The sequence below is a fragment of the Crocuta crocuta genome, unplaced genomic scaffold, assembly GCF_008692635.1.
Source record: "Crocuta crocuta isolate KB4526 unplaced genomic scaffold, BGI_CrCroc_1.0 scaffold322, whole genome shotgun sequence".
Classification (NCBI taxonomy): Eukaryota; Metazoa; Chordata; class Mammalia; order Carnivora; family Hyaenidae; genus Crocuta; species Crocuta crocuta.
The window spans coordinates 4,321,741-4,344,089 of NW_027532592.1; the positions used below are offsets into that span (position 1 = coordinate 4,321,741).

The 22,349-nt window shown below is 45.5% G+C and overlaps 1 protein-coding gene across 3 annotated transcripts in view; it reads left to right on the plus strand.

Annotated features, from left to right (window-relative positions):
* The window catches only part of NVL (nuclear VCP like), an 84,711-nt gene that overhangs the window by 28,667 nt on the left and 33,695 nt on the right, over positions 1–22,349 (plus strand). For all 3 annotated transcript variants that reach the window (XM_077779860.1, XM_077779862.1, XM_077779861.1), the window contains 6 exons: positions 4,788–5,034; positions 6,351–6,569; positions 7,358–7,462; positions 11,805–11,867; positions 18,129–18,248; positions 22,013–22,112. In XM_077779860.1, the coding sequence (XP_077635986.1) occupies positions 4,788–5,034; positions 6,351–6,569; positions 7,358–7,462; positions 11,805–11,867; positions 18,129–18,248; positions 22,013–22,112 (854 nt within the window). The remainder of the gene's footprint in view (positions 1–4,787; positions 5,035–6,350; positions 6,570–7,357; positions 7,463–11,804; positions 11,868–18,128; positions 18,249–22,012; positions 22,113–22,349) is intronic.

The window sequence follows — 22,349 nt, forward strand, 5'->3', positions numbered from 1 at the left end:
GAGTCTATGTTATAGAAATGGGAGGACTTGCCGAGGAGGGAGAACTCAAGTGCCTGCTGAAGTCCAGGAGCAGACTCACGAGAGACTGTGGACTGAGCGTGGGGTGTCGAGCGGAGGTCACAGAGGTAGAGCAGGACCAGGTGATGATGCCTGAAGTGGAGAGACAGCCAGCGTTTGGCAAGCTGGGGTGGAGGCGGAGGAAGGTGCTGGAACTTGGAGTCCATGAAGGAGGTGGTCCAGAATCTGAGCTGTGCCCCACGTCCCTCAGCCTTTTCCCAGACACCTAACATGTCCTAGCTTTTGTTTGGTTACCTGTAATAAAGTAATAATAGTCATGTGCTTTGCTTTATCTGTATGATGGGAACAGTACTCCTGCTTTGAAAGGCTTCTCGTAAGAATTGTATTAATGCACCCAGCACAGCTTCTGACTTGTAGAAATTTTAAGGTGGCTGTTGGTGTTTTCCTGGACTTTATTTATTTATTTATTTAAGTTTTTATTTATTTCTAGGAGAAAGAGAGAGAGACAGTGTGAGCAGAGGAGGGTCAGAGAGAGAGGGAGACACAGACTCCGAAATAGGCTCCAGGCTCTGAGCTGGCAGTCAGCACAGAGCCCGATGCGGGGCTCGAACCCACGAACCACGAGATCATGACCTAAGCGAAAATCGGACACTTAACCAGCTAAGCCACCCAGGTGCCCCTGTTTTCCTGGACTTGAAAAGCATCTTGTTATGGAACATTCTAGCATACACAAAAGCAGTTGGATATAATTCTTCTAGTTTCTGTTACTGCAGAACAAACCACTGCAAAATTTAGTGGCTTTGAGCAACAGTCATTTTATTGTCTCTCACAAGCCCTGTGGGTAGAGAATGTAGAAAGGCCTTAGCTGGTCAGTTCTGCACACTAGCTCCTGTGTGGTTGCAGAGACTGCAGCTGGGGCTGGGTGCAGCCAGGCTCTGCATGTCTGCACACCTGCCTGTCTCACCTGGCTCGGCTGTGTCTCCACATGTGTGTCCTCACCTCCCTTCTCTGTGTGGCTCCCTTCATGGGACAGTTTGGGCTTTCCAGAACTGGGCAGTCTCGTAGCATTGTCCCACTGCTCTGTGCTGTTGACCAGCCCCTGAGGTCAGCCCAGACTCCAGGAGAGGAGAGCCGAGAACTTACAGACATGCCTTTAAAACCTGCCCAGGTCAGGGGCACCTGGGTGGCTTAGTCGGTTGAGCGTCCGACTTTCGCTTAGGTCATGATCTCGCAGTTCGTGGGTTCGAGCCCCGCGTCGGGCTCTGTGCTGACTGCCAGCTCAGAGCCTGGAGCCTGTTTCAGAGTCTGTGTCTCCCTCTCTCTCTGACCCTTCCCTGCTCACGCTGTCTCTCTCTCTCTTTCCTAGAAATAAATAAATAATAAAAATAAAAAAAAATAAAAAACCTGCCCAGGTCTTACTTATCACCCAGCGGCAGACAGTCCTCACCATTTCAGTCCTGTTCTGTCTAACCCCCATGCTTTTTCCTGGAATGTCTAAAGCCAAACTCAGGTACCATATTGTTTCCACAATAGAACTTCAGAATCTAATGGATGAAGAACTTTTATTTAACATATGCACTCACTAATAATTCTTAGATACGTTTGATGTCCAAATCACATCCATAGGTTTGCAGTATAAAACCGTCACAGATTTTGAGTATAACCACATGTAGCCTTTTCCTGTCTCTGCACAGTTCTTGTTCGCTGCCAACCCAAGTCACGTGTTAGGATCACACATCCTTTCTCTCCCTTTGTAACTTTTATAGACTCCATGATTGCCACGTCTTTGTCATTTGATAACCTTCCTGCAACTTTTTTCACATTCTGTGTTTCCTCCAAGTGTCTGTGCACGAGTGTGTGGGTGTGTCCCATACTCCCATACCTTATGTGATGGTGAGAGGCAATGGGAAATAGCGGGTGTGAAGTCAGAATACCAGTGTCTCATGGGATCACTGTTGTCCCTGTTGCTGCTGTCCTTGAATGGGAGTCCTCTTCTGAGGTTCTAAGTCAAGGCTGATAGGACACCTGCAGTATATAAGCTGTTTTGTTGAAGTGTGGGTGCCCTTGTAAAGCAGATGGCCAGCTAACTTTTTACTTAGAAAACTCCAAGTGTCAATTTCTGTAGATGCTTTTTGTTGAGTCCATTCAGATTTTTCAGAAAAAGATGTTGGGACCGCATCACAGGCTGTGTGTCTAGCGGCCAGTCTTCCGACACAGGCAGGTGCCGAGGAACTGCACAGCCTTTTGTCCTGGCGGAGTGCATGCCCAGACCTTCCTCTCCTGCTGACAGGCGGCATGGGGAGGATGTGCAGTCTTAGCACTTCTTACACAGGACTCCCAGCGCTTGGGTTTTGGGCTCTCTGCTGTGACCCCAGTTTCCATGGTCCAGCACTTCGATGTCTCCTGTTCCTGGTCTTTGGAGTTTGCCAGACAGATACACTTCCTTCTTGTTAGTGCACCTCTCTGAGAAGGGTTGATTTTGACTTTGTGCCCTCTCTTGGGCATTTAGCATTCTCTACTTCCGTTCTTCATAAACATGGTTGGAGAGTACACGCAGTCAAATATCTCTTGGCCTGTATTGGTATGGATACATGATTGAATAAGTAAATGGGTGAGAAGAGGCAAGTCTCTGGTGCAGAAGAATTCCAAATAATGTATGTGGATGCACCGCCCTGAAAGAGGTGAACTCTGCCTACTCCTTAAATGTGAGCTGGGCACGGTGACTTATTTCCAGAGTACAGTGCAGAAGGATTTCCCACAGTGGAAACCCTTCCCATCAGGCCTGGTAGTCGGCATTTGCATCCTGGTGGTAAGGGTGCTGACAATGTGTACGCTTGATAGGATGGGTGGGGACGATGCTTCACCTCTGCCATCTTCCTGAAAACACTTTAACTTAGTCTAATCACCATAAAAATATCAGACTAGTCCCCGTTGAGGGGTAATCTACAAAGTTCTTGGTCACTAATCCTCAAAATTGTCCTATTAAGAGAGGGGTATGGGATATATAGAACTCTCTGTACTGTCTTTGCAATAATTCTATAAATCTAAAATTTCCAAAATGTGTATTTTCAAAGAATTAGTTAAGGGGCACCTGGGCAACTCAGCCGGTTAAGCGTCTGACTTCAGCTCAGGTCGTGATCTCATGGCTTGTGAGTTTGAGCCCCACATCTGGCTCCGTGCTGACAGCTTGGAGCCTGGAGCCTGCTTCGGATTCTGTATCTCCCTCTCTCTCTACCTCTCCCTTGCTCATGCTCTCTCTCAAAAACAAATAAACATTAAAAAAAAAAATTAAAGAATTAGTTAAAACACATCCTGTTTATAGCCAAAGACAGCATTAATCTAGATCATTTATTCTGGGAACCCTCAACATTTGAATCTTTTTAGGGATTTAGCAACCTTAGGGCATCAGCTAGAGCTGACACAGAGCCCAGTCTTGGGGGTCCTTTCTCTTCTTTGCCAGGAAGACATGAAAACCTCAGAACCGCCCCCCCCAACACCTGTTTTTTCAGTATCCAAGCAGCATAAACACCTCTCTCTATATAGATAGCAGCACTCAAGCCTGTAGCCTGTACCTAAGCCCAGTGCTAACAACTTGTTAAAGTCCTTATAAGAATACAGACAGATCCTTACCCTTGTGTTACAAGTTCCCTGCGGTTCTTCCCAGAACGGGGTTGGGGGGTGGGTCCAGGCAGCCTCCTAGTTCCATTCACTGTGAAGTTTGTGCCTCTTTGGTGGTTTTTTTCTGGCAGAGGAAATGTGGCTGAAACATCTACCATCTTGAAACTGGAACTTTCTTACTGGTTATTTTCTCCTCCTCTGGAGTTTCCAGAGTATGACAACTAGAAGTGTCCACACTTCTTCAGAAATAGAAGTTGTAACTGGGAAACAGGTGATATTTACTTTGTGTGAGCTATTTTTCATAACATTCCAAGTTTCTTAGTATTCTTGTGCAATGTAGTGAATACGGTCTGAATCTTCAAGAAATGGTTCTACAATGGAGCCTTTTCTGGGTTGCTGGTTTGAGGGTACTTGAGTAATTTTTCATTTGTCAGTAATGTTCACCTGCTTCCCTTCTGTTCACTTACATGATCTCAGATGACTTTTCTGTAACTCACTCTCCATCAGCGTGACACTTGAAAATACTCCTTTCCCCTATAAAATTGGAAATTGCAAAATGTATTTCCTTTTCCAAGTTAATTTGGAATATCACAGTGTGTGAATTGTAATAGTAACGAACACTTGGGCACTGGCCGTAGGTCCGCCACTATTCTGAGGGCCTTGCATGTGTGTGTTCACCCTGTGTGGAGCACTCCTGGAATTTATAGCTTACCTGTAAGGAAACCGGGGCATGCAAGTCACTGTGTGGCAGAGCTGACTTCAGAGCCTCTGTCCTGACCATCGTTCCTGCTTTTTCACTGTCTTCACTGGGTCTTATACAGATTGTTAAGGGACTCCTTCATAAGAATGACCTGGAGGCCCACGAATCACTGGCCTGTGCCACGTTGAGGTTCCGATGAGCTGACTTCCTTACATGCGTGATCCCATGAAGTTGGAAAAGTAACTGTCCTCATATAAAATTGGATGTAAGGGGTGTGTCGCTACAGCTTTTTGTGGTGGGTGGAATTCATGGTTTGCTTGAGTCTGGTGGCTTCTGTTTCTGGCCGGTGTCCATTTAATCTACTCTAAAAGCAGAATTGACCTCAAATATATTCAGTGACTTGGTTTTTCTGTTGGGTAAGGAATCTGAATTTTTCCCGTCTTTCCTACAGAATACTTCGAACTTTGTGTAGAAAACTAAGACTTCCGGAAACCTTTCATTTTCGTCACTTAGCTCACCTCACGCCAGGCTTCGTTGGCGCTGACCTGATGGCGCTCTGCCGAGAGGCAGCCATGTGTGCAGTCAGTAGGGTCCTGATGAAGGTGCCAGAGCCGCAGGCTGACCTTGAGATGGAGGCTTTGCTGCCTGGAGGAAGCCGGGGAGATGGGATTGGAACCAAGCCCTCTTCTGCAGCACAGGTGCTTTCCCCGCGGTGCCTTAACCTGTCCTTTGTGTCGGCCATGCAGTGAGTGTTGGTATAGTTGAGGTTTATGATTTTATGTTTTATTGGTGTTTTATCCATAGGATAATTACCAGTTAACACCCAGAATGTCTGTAGCTTCCAAAGTACAAGTTCTTTTACTTTTTTAGCCAATTCTGAATAAATTCCTTTTACACTATTGATTATGAGCCTCTGGAGCAGGGGTTGGCAAGCTGTGGCCTCCCTGCCCCTGCTTGTCTTATAAACGGAAATCACAGAGGAACGCAGCCACATTCCTGTATTTACACATGGCCTCCCTGCCGCCACACTTCATGTCAGGCCCCCCACAGGGGTCCTTGCCGTGAGACCGTGTGGCTCACAGGCCTGCAGTGTGCACCCTTCAGCCCTGGCCAGAGAGCTGTCTGGCTGCTGTAGGAGCGCCAGGCACTGGGTTGTATTTCCCAGTTACCTTCTGGTCCAGCACACCAGGATAGTCTGCTAGCGCCCCACATCTGTGAGCCGGCACCACACAGCTCTGGAGGACAGTGCGTGTGTGAGGGGCCATCCGTGTGTCCAAAGTCAGCGCTGTAGCTGTGAGCTCATACTTTGTGTGTGGGCTTCATATGACTCTGTCATCGAAGGAACTAAGCATAGGAGACCGTGTCCTGCCTGGGCCGCACAGCTGCTTTTCCTACAGCAGCTCCCGGTTCTGTGGTCAGATGTCTTTTCCTTCCTCACTCACTTGGAGCCACAGTCCATCTGTTAAAAAAAATAGTAAGCATATTTCTTATACGAGACACACAGAAGTCATGGGCTAAATGACTCAGCATTACGTTTCTCCTGCTTTTCATAGTCTTCTCGGAGCAAGGAGTCTGTCTGCCTCTGAAGCTCAAGACTTGGTGTAGTGCCCTTCGAGGGACCATGTTATGAATTATATTGCCATCAGAGTAACTTTGTTGAATTTCATCAAGATTCAGCTGCTTCATGATTATTTATAAATGAAAATTGGAAGAAATAGATTGTTGTGGAAACAAATGTTACCAACTGCCCATATTTGCTACAGCTGGCCCTTGTTAGCACACTGATATCCTTGTCCTACATTGGATTGTAGTCAGCGGACCTTTCCTCAGCCAAATCTTCCATCCACACAGAGTAAAATAAATGGCTCTATTTCAGTGCAGAAAATTGTTAAAATACATAGTAGTTCATCATAGCTTAAAGATATATTGCAGTAATGATTTTTTAAAGTACAAAAATAAGTTTTCCAACAAATATGTGGTTTTTTCATTTTTACCCTCAATCGCTGCCTTTAAGGATGAATTGCAGAGGCTGCTGGCATTGCTGCAAAACCAGGATCCTCTCTCAGAGGAGCGGCTGCAAGGGCTGCGCATTGAACTGAATGACTTCACTGTTGCTCTGTCCTCCGTCCAGCCCTCAGCCAAAAGGGAGGGCTTTGTCACTGTCCCCAATGTGACTTGGGCAGATATCGGTGCCCTGGAAGATGTCAGAGAGGAGCTCACCATGGCCATCCTGGTAGGTGTGTCTGCTGCGGAACGGCGCTGACCCGTGCAACAGTTGCAGGAGGGCTGGACTGTATGTTTTCTCTTGTGTGTTCTGCTGCACTGTCATTCAGCCTCCATCAACCTGTTTTGTTCTTCTGAGGTCTGTCTTAGGCTTATTCTTGGCTGTGCTTGAATTCTGTGGCAGTGAATTAAAAAATAAAAAACAAAAAAAAAAACCAGTTTGAATTTCAACCAAGAGCCAAGAGACTTTAAGAAATACTATCTCAGCTCGCTCCCGCTCCTGTGGGTCAGAGCAATTTCATGAAAGTCTGGATTGATTTTCGTTCACTCTTACTTTTCCACTTTACTGATCATTCCATGGATCTTCTGGAGGAACGCTCAGTCTAGAGGTGTGTAGGTGCTGGGAGAGGAGTGGGTGCAGGGGCTGGTGTGCCTGGCTCCTGACCACGGATGGCACTGCCCCTTCTCCGTCTCCAGGAGCATACCGCCTGAAGCTTCATAGCCTGGAAATGTAGGTAGTTTAGGAAAAAAAAAAAAAAAAACCTTGGTTTTAAGATGCTGAAGGTATTGTATCTTTATGTTTGAAGTGTTTTCAGAACTTACATTTAGGGGTGATTTCCTCACGAGCAGGGACCTGATTTAGCACCTTGTATTCCGTGCTTGGTGCAGAGGTGAGCGCCCTGCCAGCTCTCACCTCCAGGCCCTGTGGTCATGGTGGCAGCTTGGTCTGGAGATAATACAGACACACAGTATGAATGGACATTCATAACGGATCCACTTTGGTGTTGTTCTTTGCAGGCACCGGTACGTAACCCCGATCAGTTCAGAGCCCTTGGATTGGTGACCCCAGCTGGAGTCCTCCTGGCGGGCCCACCCGGCTGTGGGAAGACACTGCTGGCCAAGGTGCGTGGAGCCCGGCTGAGGGCTTTCTCTCCACTGTCTCATCGCATCATGGGAATTTAACCTACATGTTACAATGGGCTGGTTTTACATGATTTCTATCACACGGTCATTTTAGTAAGACTGATAGTTTTCTTCAGGAAAGTTTTCCACTTTTGGTTATAGAAGGTACATCATTGGACACTTGCAAAACAAAAATATATATTTTTTTAATGTTTGTTTATTTTTGAGAGAGAAGAGTGGAAGCAGGGGAGGGGCAGAGAGAGAGGGAGACACAGAATCCAAAGCAGGCTCCAGACTCTGAGCTGTCAGCACGGAGCCCGACATGGGGCTCGAACCCACGAACACCAAGATCATGACCTAAGCCGAGGTTGGATGCTTACCGACTGAGCCACCCAGGTGCCCCCATGAAAGTAAAGTTTTTTTACATGAACCATGACTCCATCAATTTTAACACAGCAGTTATTATATACTTTGTGACTCTGGCTTTTTAATGAGTACTATTGCACAGTTGTAGCTGACCTTGTTTCCCTCTTTGATGTAGTCATTTATAACCCAAGTATTTTCTTTGATGTTCCTTACAATTGTTATTTTAAAAAATTGGTTTTTTCAAGGGACCTGGACGGCTCAGTCAATTGAGTGTCTGTTTCTTAGGTTTAGCTCAGGTCATGATGTCACAGTTTTGTGAGATCGAGCTCCTCATGAGGCTCTGCACTGACAGTGCAGAGACAGTGCAAGACCTCTGCTTGGGCTTCTGTCTCTCCCTCTCTCTGCTTCTTCCCTCCCTGTGCTCTCCTTAAAAATAAACTCTAAAAGAAAGAAAGCGAAAAACAGCCAATAAATAGACTTTTAAAACCCCACTGGTAATTTTTAAAATGCAACTTAAGAAATGTAAGATACAATTTTTGCCTCCCAGACCGTCAGAGGTTAAAAGCAATGTTAGTGGCTCTTGCTCCTTCAGTGCGTGCTGTACAGATACGTAACAGTAGAATTTGCACAGACTCTGGAAGGCACTTTGGTAAGGGAGCAGATGTAACCTGGTAATGGGTCATTTTGATCAAGTGGAACAGGTCAAAAGCTTTAAAAACAAGCATTCCTTTTATTAAAAAATTATTTAGAAATACATTCTAATAAAATAATTAGTCGTGGTACAAAAACGTAAGTACAGGACTGTTTAATTTAGTGTTGTTTCCGTGGGAGTGATTTCCATAAAGTGTGGAGTATCTTTATGATAGACGTCTACACAGATGTTAAAAATACAGACGTGTATAATTGCTATGGGAAGATGTTCAAGAAATACTGCTCTGTGAGGAAAGCACTTTTATTGTATTTGTCAGAATGTGTGTAAAAGTTACTGATAGACATTACCTTGACGTGCATGTCACAGAACATGGAGAAGGGCTGACAAGAGAATGAAGCAGTGGCTTGTAGGAGGTGGTGGGGAGAGGATTATAAATAATGTGTCTCCCTTTTGCTTCAACAATTTTCTAAAACATGTGTTTTGAGAGAGAATGCAAGTGGGGAAGGGACGGGGAGAGGAGGGAGAGAAAATCCCAAGCAGGCTCCATGCCACCACTGCTGAGCCCGACATGGGGCTTGACCCCACGAACAGTGAGATCATGATCTGATCCAAATTCAAGAGTCAGCGCTCAACTGACTGAGTCCCCCAGGCACGCCCCACCTTAGCTGTTATGTTTCACATCTGTATAATAATTTTCCACCTATAATTTACTTAGCCTTTAACTTTTTAAAATATTTGAATTACTCTTAAATTAGGGATTGAAAGTAAGGGCATTTTTAGGAAGTGCCACAGCAGCTAAGTAGTTTGTGACTGCTCCGTAAATTATCAGATACGCACAGTGCCTTTTGCTCACGTGTGTACACATGTGTACATGTGTAATGTACACGTGACATTTTCCTAACTTATTTTTACTGCTATTACTGACTTCCTGGCTTAACGCTTCCAGTGCTCTTGTGAGGCACTGCTGAGGAGGGGAACCCCAGTGAGAGTGGTTCTGCATTTTCTTGAGAGCACTTTCAGAAGAATGCAGCCAGAAAGGAGGTCCCCCACATGAACATGTCAATTCACCCGGTGGACACAGGTTCCTGGCCAGGTGCCTTGTATCGTTTTTTAAAAAAATTAGTTACATTGGCCTTTGAGTAGCCCTGCTCCTGGCAGAGAGAGACAGGTTATTTGAAATCCATGGATACTGTTAAATCCTGAAGCAGATTTTCCTCCAGTCCCTGCTCCTGCCTCCCCTGACTGTCAGCAGTTTGGCACCTGTCTGTGCAGTTAGCGTTCTGGCACCTGCCCATCCGGAGCAGGGAGTCTTACCCGGGACTCCGCTGGTGGAATTCAGGCCCACTGGACCCAGGAACCCAGGCGGTGTTTTTTTCACCACTTTCTTCGGGTTCCCCAAGAGGTTCATGCCCAGAAGAGTAGAATAGTAGAAATGGTAGAAAGTGCCCTTGAATGGCAGAAGCAAGGTATTACCATGGGAAAGTCATGGATCCACGTGCTGGCCACAACCTGGATGGGAATGAGGATTTGGGCCAGTCTTCCTGCTTCTGTTTACTCCTGATCATAGTGAGGGAATAATGGTTTTGTAAATGCAAGCACATAGGAAGCAAGTAAGCAGCAGAAGGTGCAGGTGTGTGATTCCCAGAGCCGGCCCGCTGCAGGTTGATGACTGCTAATAAACATCACCTGTCATCTTGAGACCCTGGTGCGGACGCAGGCAGCTGCTGATGCTGCACGTGAGGCTCTTGGTGACTTACAGAAAGAAAACAGATGGTGTGGTCGCTGTGTCCCATGTAGGAGACAGGGAAGATCTCAGCCATTTCGGGAACTCCTGGGGGTCACGGTGGGTTAAATCTCACTTACCTGGCATGTGGAAGCTAGGATGCTAAGGCAGAGGAGCCATCTTTAGTAGATGTGCCCCCTTACTTGGCCGTGTGGGGTGTTGGGTGGCGGGGAATAAGCTGAGCGGCGCAGGTGGCCCACATCCGTCCATTTGCCAGCGGTGGGCTGCGGTGCTCAGTGCCAGCCTATGAGCAGGCACCTGTGTAGCGGCCTTGACTGCCATTTGGAAGAGGCTGGCAGTAAACACGCCAAACCAGCACAGCCAAACCAGGACAGTTGGGACCCAGCTCAGTTGTGATGTAAATAAGCAGATTGTTGTGGGTGGGAGGTGGTGACATTTGAGGGATGGTGACATTGAAGTGTCCTAAAGGACTCGGCCACATGAAGCAGCAGGGAGAGAACATCAATTGCAAAAATCCCTGAAGCTTGGAGGGACCCAGAGAAAACCAGTGGGTGGATTGAGGGGAACTGTTGTGTCCCAGACTACAGGCTTGTGAGCAGTGGTAAATACATCAGGTTTTACTCGGGGTAAGGGCGAGTCCTAGGGAAATGATTTGACTGATGTTTTTAGAAACTTGTGGCGAGTAGTGGTCAGAGGAGAGCAAGAGTGGAAGAAGACAGTGAGGGTCTTGTCATCTCGTCTCATGTCCAGACTAGATGAGGCGGCCTGCACGAGGGGTGTGTGGCGGAGGAGCAGGAAGTGTCAGACTCGTACGTTTTGGACTCAGGTTGACAGGACTTGCAGATGGATTGGATGATGTGACAAGACAAGGGTCAAGGGGGCCACCAGAGTTTGGGGCTAAAAGCTGTCGGAGTTAGGGGAGTGGGATGTGGAGGGAGTTGGGACAGATCCAGGCATCCTGCTTTGGAAATGACGGGTTTGGGACGTCAGATCCATAGGAAGATGCCAAGCCGTCTGTTGGATATGGGTCTGGTGCTCCGAGGCCAGGCTCCAGGGAGAGAAGAATCCTTGGTGATGTATTTACATTTCTTCTCGGCACTCAGATTCTTCTACACATACAACCATATGTTTCTCCCTCGTTCTTCTTTGGCTTTGAGCCATGAAGTTTAGTAGTTATTAAAAGTAATCTGTAACACTGACCCTTGGCCGAGCCTCATGCTGAGGTTTTTGAATTTTGGTTTATGAGTGAGTGATTGCTTTCATTGGGCAAGGCACGTTTTGCTGCAGAGACTGGGATTTCTCTGGAATTGCAAAAGATGTGTGTGTATAAGCATGTTCGTGTAAGCAACACCTTCACACAGATGGTCCACAACATCCTGTCTGGTTTCTCATCTGTCTGAGTGATTCCTAGAAAGTTGTAGATGCATATTTCTTTTATTTTTTTTAATCCATTTCTCCTTTTCCTTTCCATTTTCTCCCTTTAAGAGAAACAGTATAAACTGCAAAAAGTCCTGTGTTGTCACAAATTACTGTTTACTGTAAATTTTTCTTATTTGTATCTTTTGTTTTTTTCTTATTAGGCTGTTGCAAATGAGTCTGGACTGAACTTTATATCTGTCAAGGGCCCTGAATTACTAAATATGGTAAGTCATGGCGTTAACCTTGGTCGTAGATGAGAAGTGAGGGCCACCCCAGTTATGGGTAGAGCATCTCCCGGTCCTGGAAACACCTGTGGCATTTTGGTGACGTCTCCACCACAGAAGTGAAGACATTCGCTTTGTTGTACGAAGTGTGTGTAACTGCTCTCTTAACTAAGTCTCTTCAGCTCCGACCCTCCATTTTTTCTCCTGCAAAATGGAAATAATCAAATAGTTGACATTTTAGGGGTACCTGGGTCTCTCATTCAGTCAAGTGTTCGACTTCTGGCGCAAGTCATGATCACATGGTTTGTGGGTTTGTGCCCCATGTTGGGCTCTGTGCTGACAGCGTGGAGCCTGCTTGGGATTCTCTTTCTCCCCCTGTCTCTGCCCTGTTCTCCCCCTCTCTCTCTCTCTCTCTCTCAAAATAAACTTTTTTTTAAAAGTTGACATTTTATTTATTTACTTTTTATTATTTTTTTAATGTTTATTTTCGAAACAGAGAGACAGATCATGAGCAGGGGAGGGACGGAGAGAGAGAGAGAGGGAGACACAGAATCCAGTCCGGCCTCCAGACTCTGAGCTGCCAGCACAGAGCCCGACGTGGGGCTTGAACCCACGAACCGTGAGATCATGACCTGAGCCGAAGTCGGACCCTCAACCAACTGAGCCACCCAGGTGTCCCTGACATTTTATTTTTAAAAAGTTTTTAAAGATCATTTATTTATTTTGAGAGAGAGCACAGGGAGGGGCAGAGAGAGAATCCTGACAAGATTCGCACTTTAACAGTGTGGGGCTTGAAGTCACAAACCACAAGATCATGACCTGCGCCAAAATGGAGTCAGTTACTTAACTGATTCAGCGACCCAGGTGACATTTTTAAGTGTATACTCTGTGCTATGTATTCGTCAAGCACTTTACATATATAGTCAGCCCTTGAACAACACAGGTTTAAGCTGCACGGGCCCACCTGTGTGCGGAGGCTTCTTAATAAGTAGTCCTTAATAAGTAGTCCTGTAAGTGTTTTTTCCTTATGATTTTCCTACTAATCTTTTCTTCTATCTAGCTGGCTTGATGGTAAGAATTCACAGTTTGATACATAGAACACAGATACGTGTCAGTTGACTTTATGTTGTCTGTAAGGCTTCCCAAGGTCAACAGCAGGCTATCATATTACTTCCCTATAAGTTTTAGGGGAGTAAAAAGTTACTCTTCAATTTTCATCAGCAGGGTGGGTGGTCAGTACCCTATGCCCTGCTTTGTTCATAGTTGACAGTCCTGTGAGATGCGGATTATTGTTCCCTCTGTTTCCTGATTTCCAAATGAGGAAACTCAAGTCTGGAGGTGTCACACACCTTGGCCAAAGTCCAGTGGCCCCGGGGGTGGAGAGCTGAGGTCTGAGTCTGGTCTACGTGATTCCTGTGACTGCCGGCGTGCTTGCCTCATCCTGATGTCCTGGAGTTCAAATGACTTAAGTCTCAATAAGTAAAAGTACTTTGGAGGAAAATGCTACAGTACTATATAGTAATTTCTTTCACCTTCAAGCAATGTATATAATATCTCAAAGTTAAGAGATTTGAATATTGTATTATCCCTTCATCTTTATGAGAAGTAAAAACGCTGTTCTTTAATGCATTCAAACAAAGAAGTAAAAGTAGTATCATTTGGAGTTGTCCTGGCTGATTCAGTCAGTAGAGCATATGACTCTTGATCTCCAGCTTGTGAGTTTGAGCCCCACATTGGATGTGGAGCGTACTTAAAAAAAAAAAAAAAGGAAGAAATACTGTTTGTTTCAAAAGGCTTTTTAAATGTATCCCCTCTACCAGTTTTTATATGTTCCTATCATATGTGTTACTTTCTTCCCAAAATAAGGATTTATATTTAAGCATTTCCTGTGAGCTTTGTATATACGTCTCTACTTTCCTTGTGCTTTATTTTGATTCCTGGCAGAGGAGGTATTAGAAATGAATGTTGAAGGGAGAGGATTATTGGGGGTGGAGACTGGGATAGACATTTCTCCCAGAGAGCAAGGGGCTTTCATCCCCAGTCAGAGCTGGGTGTTATCTCCGCAACACCAGAGCCAACAGACGCTGCAGGCAAGAGCATAACCTGTCCTTCACGGTCTGAGGAACTGTTCCAGGCACGGAAGAAGTTAGGAAGAGTAATGTATCTGTCACCCAGCAAAGCTCCCTGCAGACCTTCCCTAACCGTGTCCCCCATTCTCTCTCCCACAGAATTTACCGTAATCCTGAATTTGGGCTTTACATACTTTCTGCTTTTACTACATACGTAGTTATCCTTAAATGACTCATAGTATTATTGTACATGTTTCAAAAATGTTGAATGAGGCAATTGGAAATTTGAACACTAACTGGATAGTTGATGTTAAGAAAGTAACTTTTAAGGGATGGGTGAAGCAGGCAATGGGGCTTAGGAGCACATTTACCCGGAGGAGCACGGAGTGGCGTGTGGAAGTGTGCAGTCACAAAACATCGAGCAGTCTTGGACACTGGCAGGGCGTCTGAAAACCGACTCAGTTCAGCGCCGTTCTGACACTATCAGGACACAACATCCGATTCCACAGGCTGAGGGCTCAGTCCCCCCCACTGCAGACACCAGGCACAGGCCCCAGGCTGTCACCTGTGCTTCTGATGCACTGACTACAGATTAGAGGTTCCAACAAACTCCTCCTCAGTTTTGATTAATTTGCCAGAGCAGCTTGCAGGACCCAGGGAAACACTGTGTTTACCAGTTTGTTGAAGGACACGATAGAAGAGACAAATCAAGAGCAAAATGAAGAGATATGTAGGGCACAGTCCCAAACTGGAGTCTCATGAGGCTTAGGGCTTGGGGCCTGGTGCTCTGGCTCCCCAGGCATGGAACAACCAAAAGCTGTCCTTGGGTTTCTGTGGAGCCATGATTGGCTGAGACATTGACTTTTGGCTGATTTATTCTCCAGGTCCCTCCCCTGCCTGGAGGTGGGGGTGAGGGGGCACTGAAAGTTCCACCCCTCTAACCATGGGGTTGGCCCTCCTGACAGCCAGCCCCGCCCTCGAGTGGAGTCCAAATTCACCTTTAATAACAAAACCTCTGTTCACTTTTGTGGCTCTGACAGTTTTCAGAAACTGTGGGTAAAGATCAGATACGTCTGGAAAGTACATTTGCTCATCTGAGTAACCAAATATATATTTCTTATAAATCATTATATCGCAGTAATGTTTATCTCTGTTGATGTGTTTACCTCTAGTTCATCAGTTTTTTCTGTGGCATTCTGCTGATTGAACAGAACCACCCTTTAAAAAAATCAGTTTCTTTTGTTCTTTCTTGAGGTTTAGGTTGAACATTACGTCCTTACTGGCATCGGTGGGCTATTTCCCCTGAGGGTTTGTTTTCAGAAGGAGAATTGCTATATCTTCAGGAGTGTGTGCTCCTGAAAGAGAAAGTTTCACCAGCTTTCTCCCCAAGGTGGCTGTTGCTGTTGCACCTCCACCAGCAGTGAGTAGAGGTTCCTGGCGTCCCATGTCTGCACCATTTCCATTAATCCACTGACTGTGAGCGCTGGTCTCATTGTGTCCTGACTTGTTTCCTAGGGAAGGTGTGGGAGGAGGTCTGTGGCAGAGTTTCGAATGACGGGGAGAGATGAGGTGATCTGATGAGGAAGATAGACTTCTTGGGCTTAGAAAATGAGTTTGCTATAGGGTGTTTCAGAATCAGGGAGTCCAGAGACTTCTAGCAGATGCAGGGATATGAGCTTGGAGCTCAGGAGATTAGGGGTGGCACCAGAAACCCTGGGAACAGACAGTGGGGCCCCTGACCACTTGTAAGACAACCCTGGGTATGAGGCAAGGACGAGACTTGTCTCATGAGAATGGAGGACACCCAAGACTTTCTAAGCCTGAAAACTCAGGAGGATCAGTTCTTCAGCCTTGTCAGTGTAATTACAGCATACAAGAGACCGAAGGTAGGGCTCTGGGGTAGGCAATTAGAGGGTCATTAATGACTTCAGAGAGGGTGTGTGTTTGTAAAAGCCAGATTTCAAGGTTGAAAACTGAAAGGCAAGTAAGAAGTTAGAAATGATAGCTATAGGATCCTTATTTGAAATATTTCTTCAAGGCCAAGATAGGATTGTCTTTTGTTTGCTTATTTTTAATCACTGTCACTTTTGTTAAGATTGATTTTTTTTAATGTTTTGTTTATTTCTGAGAGAGAGAGAGAGAGAGAGAGAGACAGCGTGAGCAGGGGAGGGTCAGAGAGAGAGGGAGATACAGAATCTGAAACAGGCTCCAGGCTCTGAGCTGAGATCATGACCTGAGCCGAAGTCAGACGCTTAAACAGCTGAGCCACCCAGGCGCCCCAGCTAAGATTGATTTTTAATCTGTCCTATTGAAACTGTAGGTTTACCTTCCCCTAAATTAGCTTTCCCTTTGCTTGGCCCTTTGCTCTAGCCACAGTGTGTTTGCCAGCAGTGTTGATCGTTCCTGTCGGCCTTGGTTTGCGACTTTACTTCTCCCAGCTCACTGTTACTTTTTTCTTTTAAAATATCTGACGGGGCGCCTGGGTGGCTTAGTCGGTTAAGCGTCCGACTTTCGCTTGGGTCATGATCTCGCGGTTCGTGGGTTCAAGCCCCGCATCAGGCTCTGTGCTGACNTAATAATAAAATAAAATATCTGAGTATTTTGGTCCAGTATTCTATAATTTTTGCCAACTTCCATTCTTTAGGAAACTGAACCAGTCTACTGTATTTATATACCACACGAGATGTTATGATCAAGGCCGTGACTTATGCTTTCCAAGGACTTTCTAGACCAGCTGGGAGTCACAGGAGCAGGGGATGCCATGAGGGCAGAGGGGGGAGAATAATAGGAAGAAAGTCGGGGACTTCTCGAATACAAGGAGAAGTGGAGGCAGGTTGGAAGACAGATCAAGTAAGGGAAGCACCTTGAGCAAAAGTACCAAGAAAAGACAGGACAGATGTGAGGGCAGGAAACCCTTCCATCCCTTTCGTCCGTGGCGTGCACTTTCTGCCTGCATTGCTTTATCACAGCCGCATGGTCACGAGAGCTCAACAAACACCGGCAGTGAGGTTGGTACTGGAAAGAGTTTGCACTGTCCTGTTTAACAGTTTGAGTGTGAGAAAAACGTGCTTAGTTCGCTAGCTTGAAATGTTATGAGAACAGTCTCTTAGACCTCACTAACAGCGAGATCATGTTCTTACATGTGGGTCTCTGCATTGACTCATCCTAATGTTATAGGTGCTTATGAATTACTGTGTTTCTTGACAGATCTTACTGTTTTATATTTTGACTTAGATTTTGCAGTACGGTTGTCTCATGAAGCCTTTTGGAGGCCTCACTGGCTCACTTTGCCTTCTGAGATGCCAAGTGACAAGTAGCTCTTCTGTTAGCAACCTGACCCACGTGGAAATGAGCAGGAAATGACAGTATAGCACTGTTGAAATAATGACAATTACTGCTGGGTGTTTTATATGCATGCAGCTTAGGAGATCAGTTGTTTTTTGTTTTTTAAGTTTATTCATTTATTTTTATAGAGAGAGTGAGCCAGGGAAGGAAAGAGAGAGGGAGAGAGAAAGAATCCCAAGCAGGCTTCTCGCACTGTCAGCACAGAGCTTGACGCGGGTCTCAGTCTCACAAACCTTGAGATCATGACCTGAGCTAAGATCAGCAGATGGTCACTCAAACCTCCTGAGCCAGCCAGGTGCCCCTTAGGAGATCAGTTCCAAAGAACAGTGTAGAATTATGGGATTGTTTTTGACCTGGAGAAGACCTTACATTCACTTTGTCTTTGTTTTAGAAACAAGGAAATCTATAGGCTTTAATAATAGGTGATTTTAGGGGAGCCTGGGTGGCTCAGTCGGTTGAGCATCCAACTTCGGCTCAGGTCATGATCTCACGGTTCGTGGGTTTGAGCCCCGTGTTGGGCTCTGTGCTGACAGCTAGCTCAGAGCCTGGAGCCTGTTTCAGATTCTGTATCTCCCTTTCTCTCTGACCTTCCCTGCTTGTACTGTCTCTTTCTCTCAGAAATAAAGAAAACATTAAAAAAAAAAATAGGTGATTTTATTAAGTTGAACCACATACACTTGGCTGTTTTACTTCACCAGAAATGGTTGTATATCAGCAGTTCCATGCAGATCGACCCAGTACTTTTGGACTCTGATATTTAAATGTTCTTTAAAACTAATTTTACTGTAATTTGGCCCAAAATTCCAAAGTTGAATGGTCTTTGCATTTTATTTCTGTGTGTGTTCAGTATGTTGGTGAGAGCGAACGTGCAGTACGACAAGTGTTCCAGCGAGCCAAGAACTCCGCGCCCTGTGTCATATTCTTCGACGAAGTGGATGCCCTGTGCCCTCGAAGGTCAGACCGAGAGGTAGGCGTATGTGCCGTAAGCCTTTTATAAGTTCTTATCAAGTCATTTCCTGAGAACACTAAGGTTCTTTAAGTGAAGAAACCTGGTAAATTGGAATGAGGGCCTAGACATAACAGTTGTATTGTTATTGGCCCCCATATCCATTTGTGTCATTTTGGTGGCACCCTTGTGACTCACAGGGGGAGCAGCTGGAGACCACAGTGATGGTGGCTCTGAATAGCTTGCCTCGTAATCTTGATCCTCATTCGGTGACTGGGCTCGTGAGGCCCAAGAAAATGTGACTCGCAATTACACTCACTCAGAATACAGTCAGGCAATGCGCTTTCTGACTTCGCACAGTTCTTGTCTGGGGAGGACAGGAATTGGGCCTGCACTGCACTCTGCCTGCACGAGTCCTCAGGGTCGCTGGTCACAGGAATGTCAGCACAGCCAGGGCTCGGAAGCAGTTATCAGAAGGACCTTGTCCCAGAGTCCACTGGTGTAAAGAGCACATGACCTTCTGGAAACCGATACGAAGACTATCTAGTGACTAAGGAGGTGATTATATTTCTCTTGTGATTTATCTTTAAATAGTTATTCTGCGTGTATCCTTAGGCTATAAAACATTTGTTAAATGCCTCATTTCACTTAGAGTCTCCAGGAACATTCCAAAGTCTCAAGAACAATACTTGACTAAGATGAGTGTGATTCATGTCGCAGTGATTTTGTTTTCTCATCCAGTAGTCATCAGTAGCATCCCAGAAAATCCTTCAGGTCTTATCTCTGGGGGTGAGGTCAGTGGCCACGCAGTGGTCCTTTCCAGGTCATCCCACTGGCTGGCAAATCCTGGAATCTGGTATGGGATCCAGAGCAGAGCACTGCCCTTTCTGTCCAGCGGTTTGGAGCGTGGTGTGCTCTGGAGTTTACTCCTTTCTATCTCCTTGTCTTTGGCTCTGGATAAACCCTTCATTTGTCTACAGCCCCTGTGTTGGTTTCTAGTAGCCTGTTACTGGCTGGTAATTTAACTTTGGAGAGGTGTGGTGAGGTGTGGCCGGTTGGCCTCTTGCTGCAGAGAGGTCTGCGGCCACACGAAGCACGCTGTGACGTCTGGGTTCTCACTGGTTCTTGGATGTTTACTAACACGTGTTTCTATTTTCTGGTACCTGTGTTCTTCTCTTTGTACATTTTCACCTGAAGGGGATTTTGAAGGAGAGAAATAGGGAGAAAAATGGGAATACGTGTTTATTTTTTTAGCATACGAGTTTTGCATGGACACAGACTTGTGACAAAATTCAAATAAATGCCAGTGGTAATAGTTCAAGAGTCTTTCCTCCCATTTTCCCCCCATTCCTCTCCTTGGAGGTTATTACTGCTAAGTTTCACATGTAGTATTTGTTACTCTACAACTTCCTCCATATTATCTTAAAAACATGTATAGTTTAGAGTTTTATATAAATGCAGTCATGCATTTTGATGATGTTCCCATGTAATTTTTAAACTATTACATAAATATTCCAATATTCCACAGTCTGGAAACAGAAGGATTTCTTTAATAATTCCCTGTTCTGGACATTCACATTGTTTCTAATTGTTTCTCTTACAAACAGAACTGAAATAATATTCTAATCACATACTATTGTGCACATGTATGTAGATCTATACATACTGGTTTTGAAGCTAACATTAAATTATCCTTCACAAAAAATACCAGTTACATATGCCTGCCAGCAGTATCGTCAGCAATAGGTAATACCCATCTTTTAATTTTTTGGCAATTTTATTGTCAAACATGATATTAAATCTTAGTATTCATCTCCTTGATTATCAGTGAGGTTGATTGTCTTCAGTCAATTTGTATTTCACCATCTATAAATTATCTGATCAGATACTTTGACCCTTTTGCTATTAAAACTTCTTTTTTATTTATAGGAGTTTTTATGTGTGCTAGAAATTAATCCATTGTCCAATTATGTGAGCTGGTACTGTTTTCCCTAGTCTTCTCATTTACCTTTAATTTTTTTTTTTATTACATACAATGTTATAATTTTATTAGAGTAAAACCTGCCTTCAAGTTCCTGTGCTGATTCTGAGGATTTTATCTGGTGTAGGTAGGACAGTGTTTGATTGGTGTCTGGAGCTGCTGTACTGTTCTGAGTCGAGATAGTCACTGTGTTCATCTCCTGACGTATTAGCTTTATGTCTCCAAAGGGTGGTGATGTGCACTATTTCTTTTCTAGAGAACTCGTTACCGCCTCTGTGTTTCTCTGTCTTTCCCTCTCTCCCTCTCTCTGCCTCTCTCCCTCTCCGTCTCTCTCTCTCTCTCTCTCTCTCTCTCTCTCACACACACACACACACACGCACACACACACACACACACACAGCACTACTTTCCTCCATGTGCCTTTAAAACATTTCTGTATTCGAATGAGTTACCCCTGTGTCCACCACCACCCTGGACCTTTCTCGTGGATGTTGCTATAGCTCTGCTTTGTACTGTGTGCCTTGGGGAATAAGTCTCGTGTCCCAGCCCAAAGATCTGGAACATCTCACATCCTGGGAGCTCTCATCAGACTGAGTCCACATTTGGGTGTGGAGTTCTCTCTTGTCTAGCAAGAGAGCATGACGTAGGATTGAAAATGCAAGAGAGGCTAATATCCGGGAGGGGACAAGAGCCCCAAGGAAAGGTCCTTGCTCCGTTTTTTGTTAGGACCAGAAGGCTTACAAGCATGATGGACGTGCAGAAAGAGACCATGAAACACCGAACATTAACTCATAGGCGTGGGGGAAAGGGGGTTTTAAAGATATGTGGTGTTAGGGGTTTGGGCCAGTACAAAACAGAATCCTGGAGCTGGGCAGATGGTTGTTTACAGCAGACATGGGGGCCCACCTCTGTGTACCTAAACTGGCCTAGGGAACAAAAAAGACAGAGCATGCTACCTCAGGATCAACAAGGCCCCTTTCTTTTGCTGATTAGGTCCACTCTGAGCAACTTCACGCTGCTCTGGTCCAAAGTCCTGCTTACCTGTTTGCCTATTTTGGTCCTTCCTTCCTGTAAAGCAGCTTTCTGCCATTGTATGAATTTGGGGGTATTTCTGCCCTGAATACCTAATCTTGTTTACTTCATCTTGGATGTTCTCATCCTAAGATTCCCTGTGTCTATATCTTTGTCCTATACTGGGGGCCTTTGCCCTATTTATCTCATCTTGTTTACCTAATCCTCTTCACCCAAACTTGGGTGTGTTCATCCTGTGGCTTTCTAATTCTTTATGTCTTATTAACCCATTGGGGTGCAAGCTCAGGGAATTCCTAATTATTCCCCACAGCCATTAGATCTTTTCTTTTTAAGTTTAATTATTTATTTTTAGAGAGAATGCGTCTGTACACGAGGAGGTGGGCAGAGAGGGAGGGAGGGAGAATCCCAAGCAACCTCCATGCTGTCAGTGCAGAGCCCAGCATGGGGCTCGATCCCACAACCATGAGATCATGACCTGAGCTGAAACCAAGAGTCANGCCAGGTGTGCCCTTGTCTGGCTTTGAGGCTGGGACACATATACCCTCTGAGCTCCAGCTTCCTCAATGCAACAGCAGATAACATGATTCTGGGGACTTCCCAGCCCTGTGTTGCACAGTGCTTGGATGTAGTGACCGCTCAGAAAATAATCGCTGTCACCTCTTGAGAGAAGCTTTCATTCAGGTTAGCAAGTATGTTATTTTGTATGGTAAAGAATGATGATGTGTTTTTCTTTTCATTGGAGACTGACGGAGCTGTGTTTATTTCCTTTTAGACGGGGGCAAGTGTGCGGGTGGTGAATCAGCTGCTCACCGAGATGGATGGGCTGGAGGCACGGCAGCAGGTTTTTATCATGGCGGCCACCAACCGGCCAGGTAAGGGGTGCTTCCCACGACTGTCAGGGTTCCAGAACACCGAGATTTACATTCATCCCAGTAGAGAAGTGCTGTGTGAGCCTGTGTAATCGGGACGCAGGGGACCAGAGCCCCTGTTGGCGGGGGAGTGGAGGAGGGGGGACACACCAGCTGTGGCTGCTGGCCACGCACAAAGTCAAAGGCAGAGAAAGGAGTCCTGGTAACAGAGGAAACGAACTTATTTCCGCGAGGCCAACA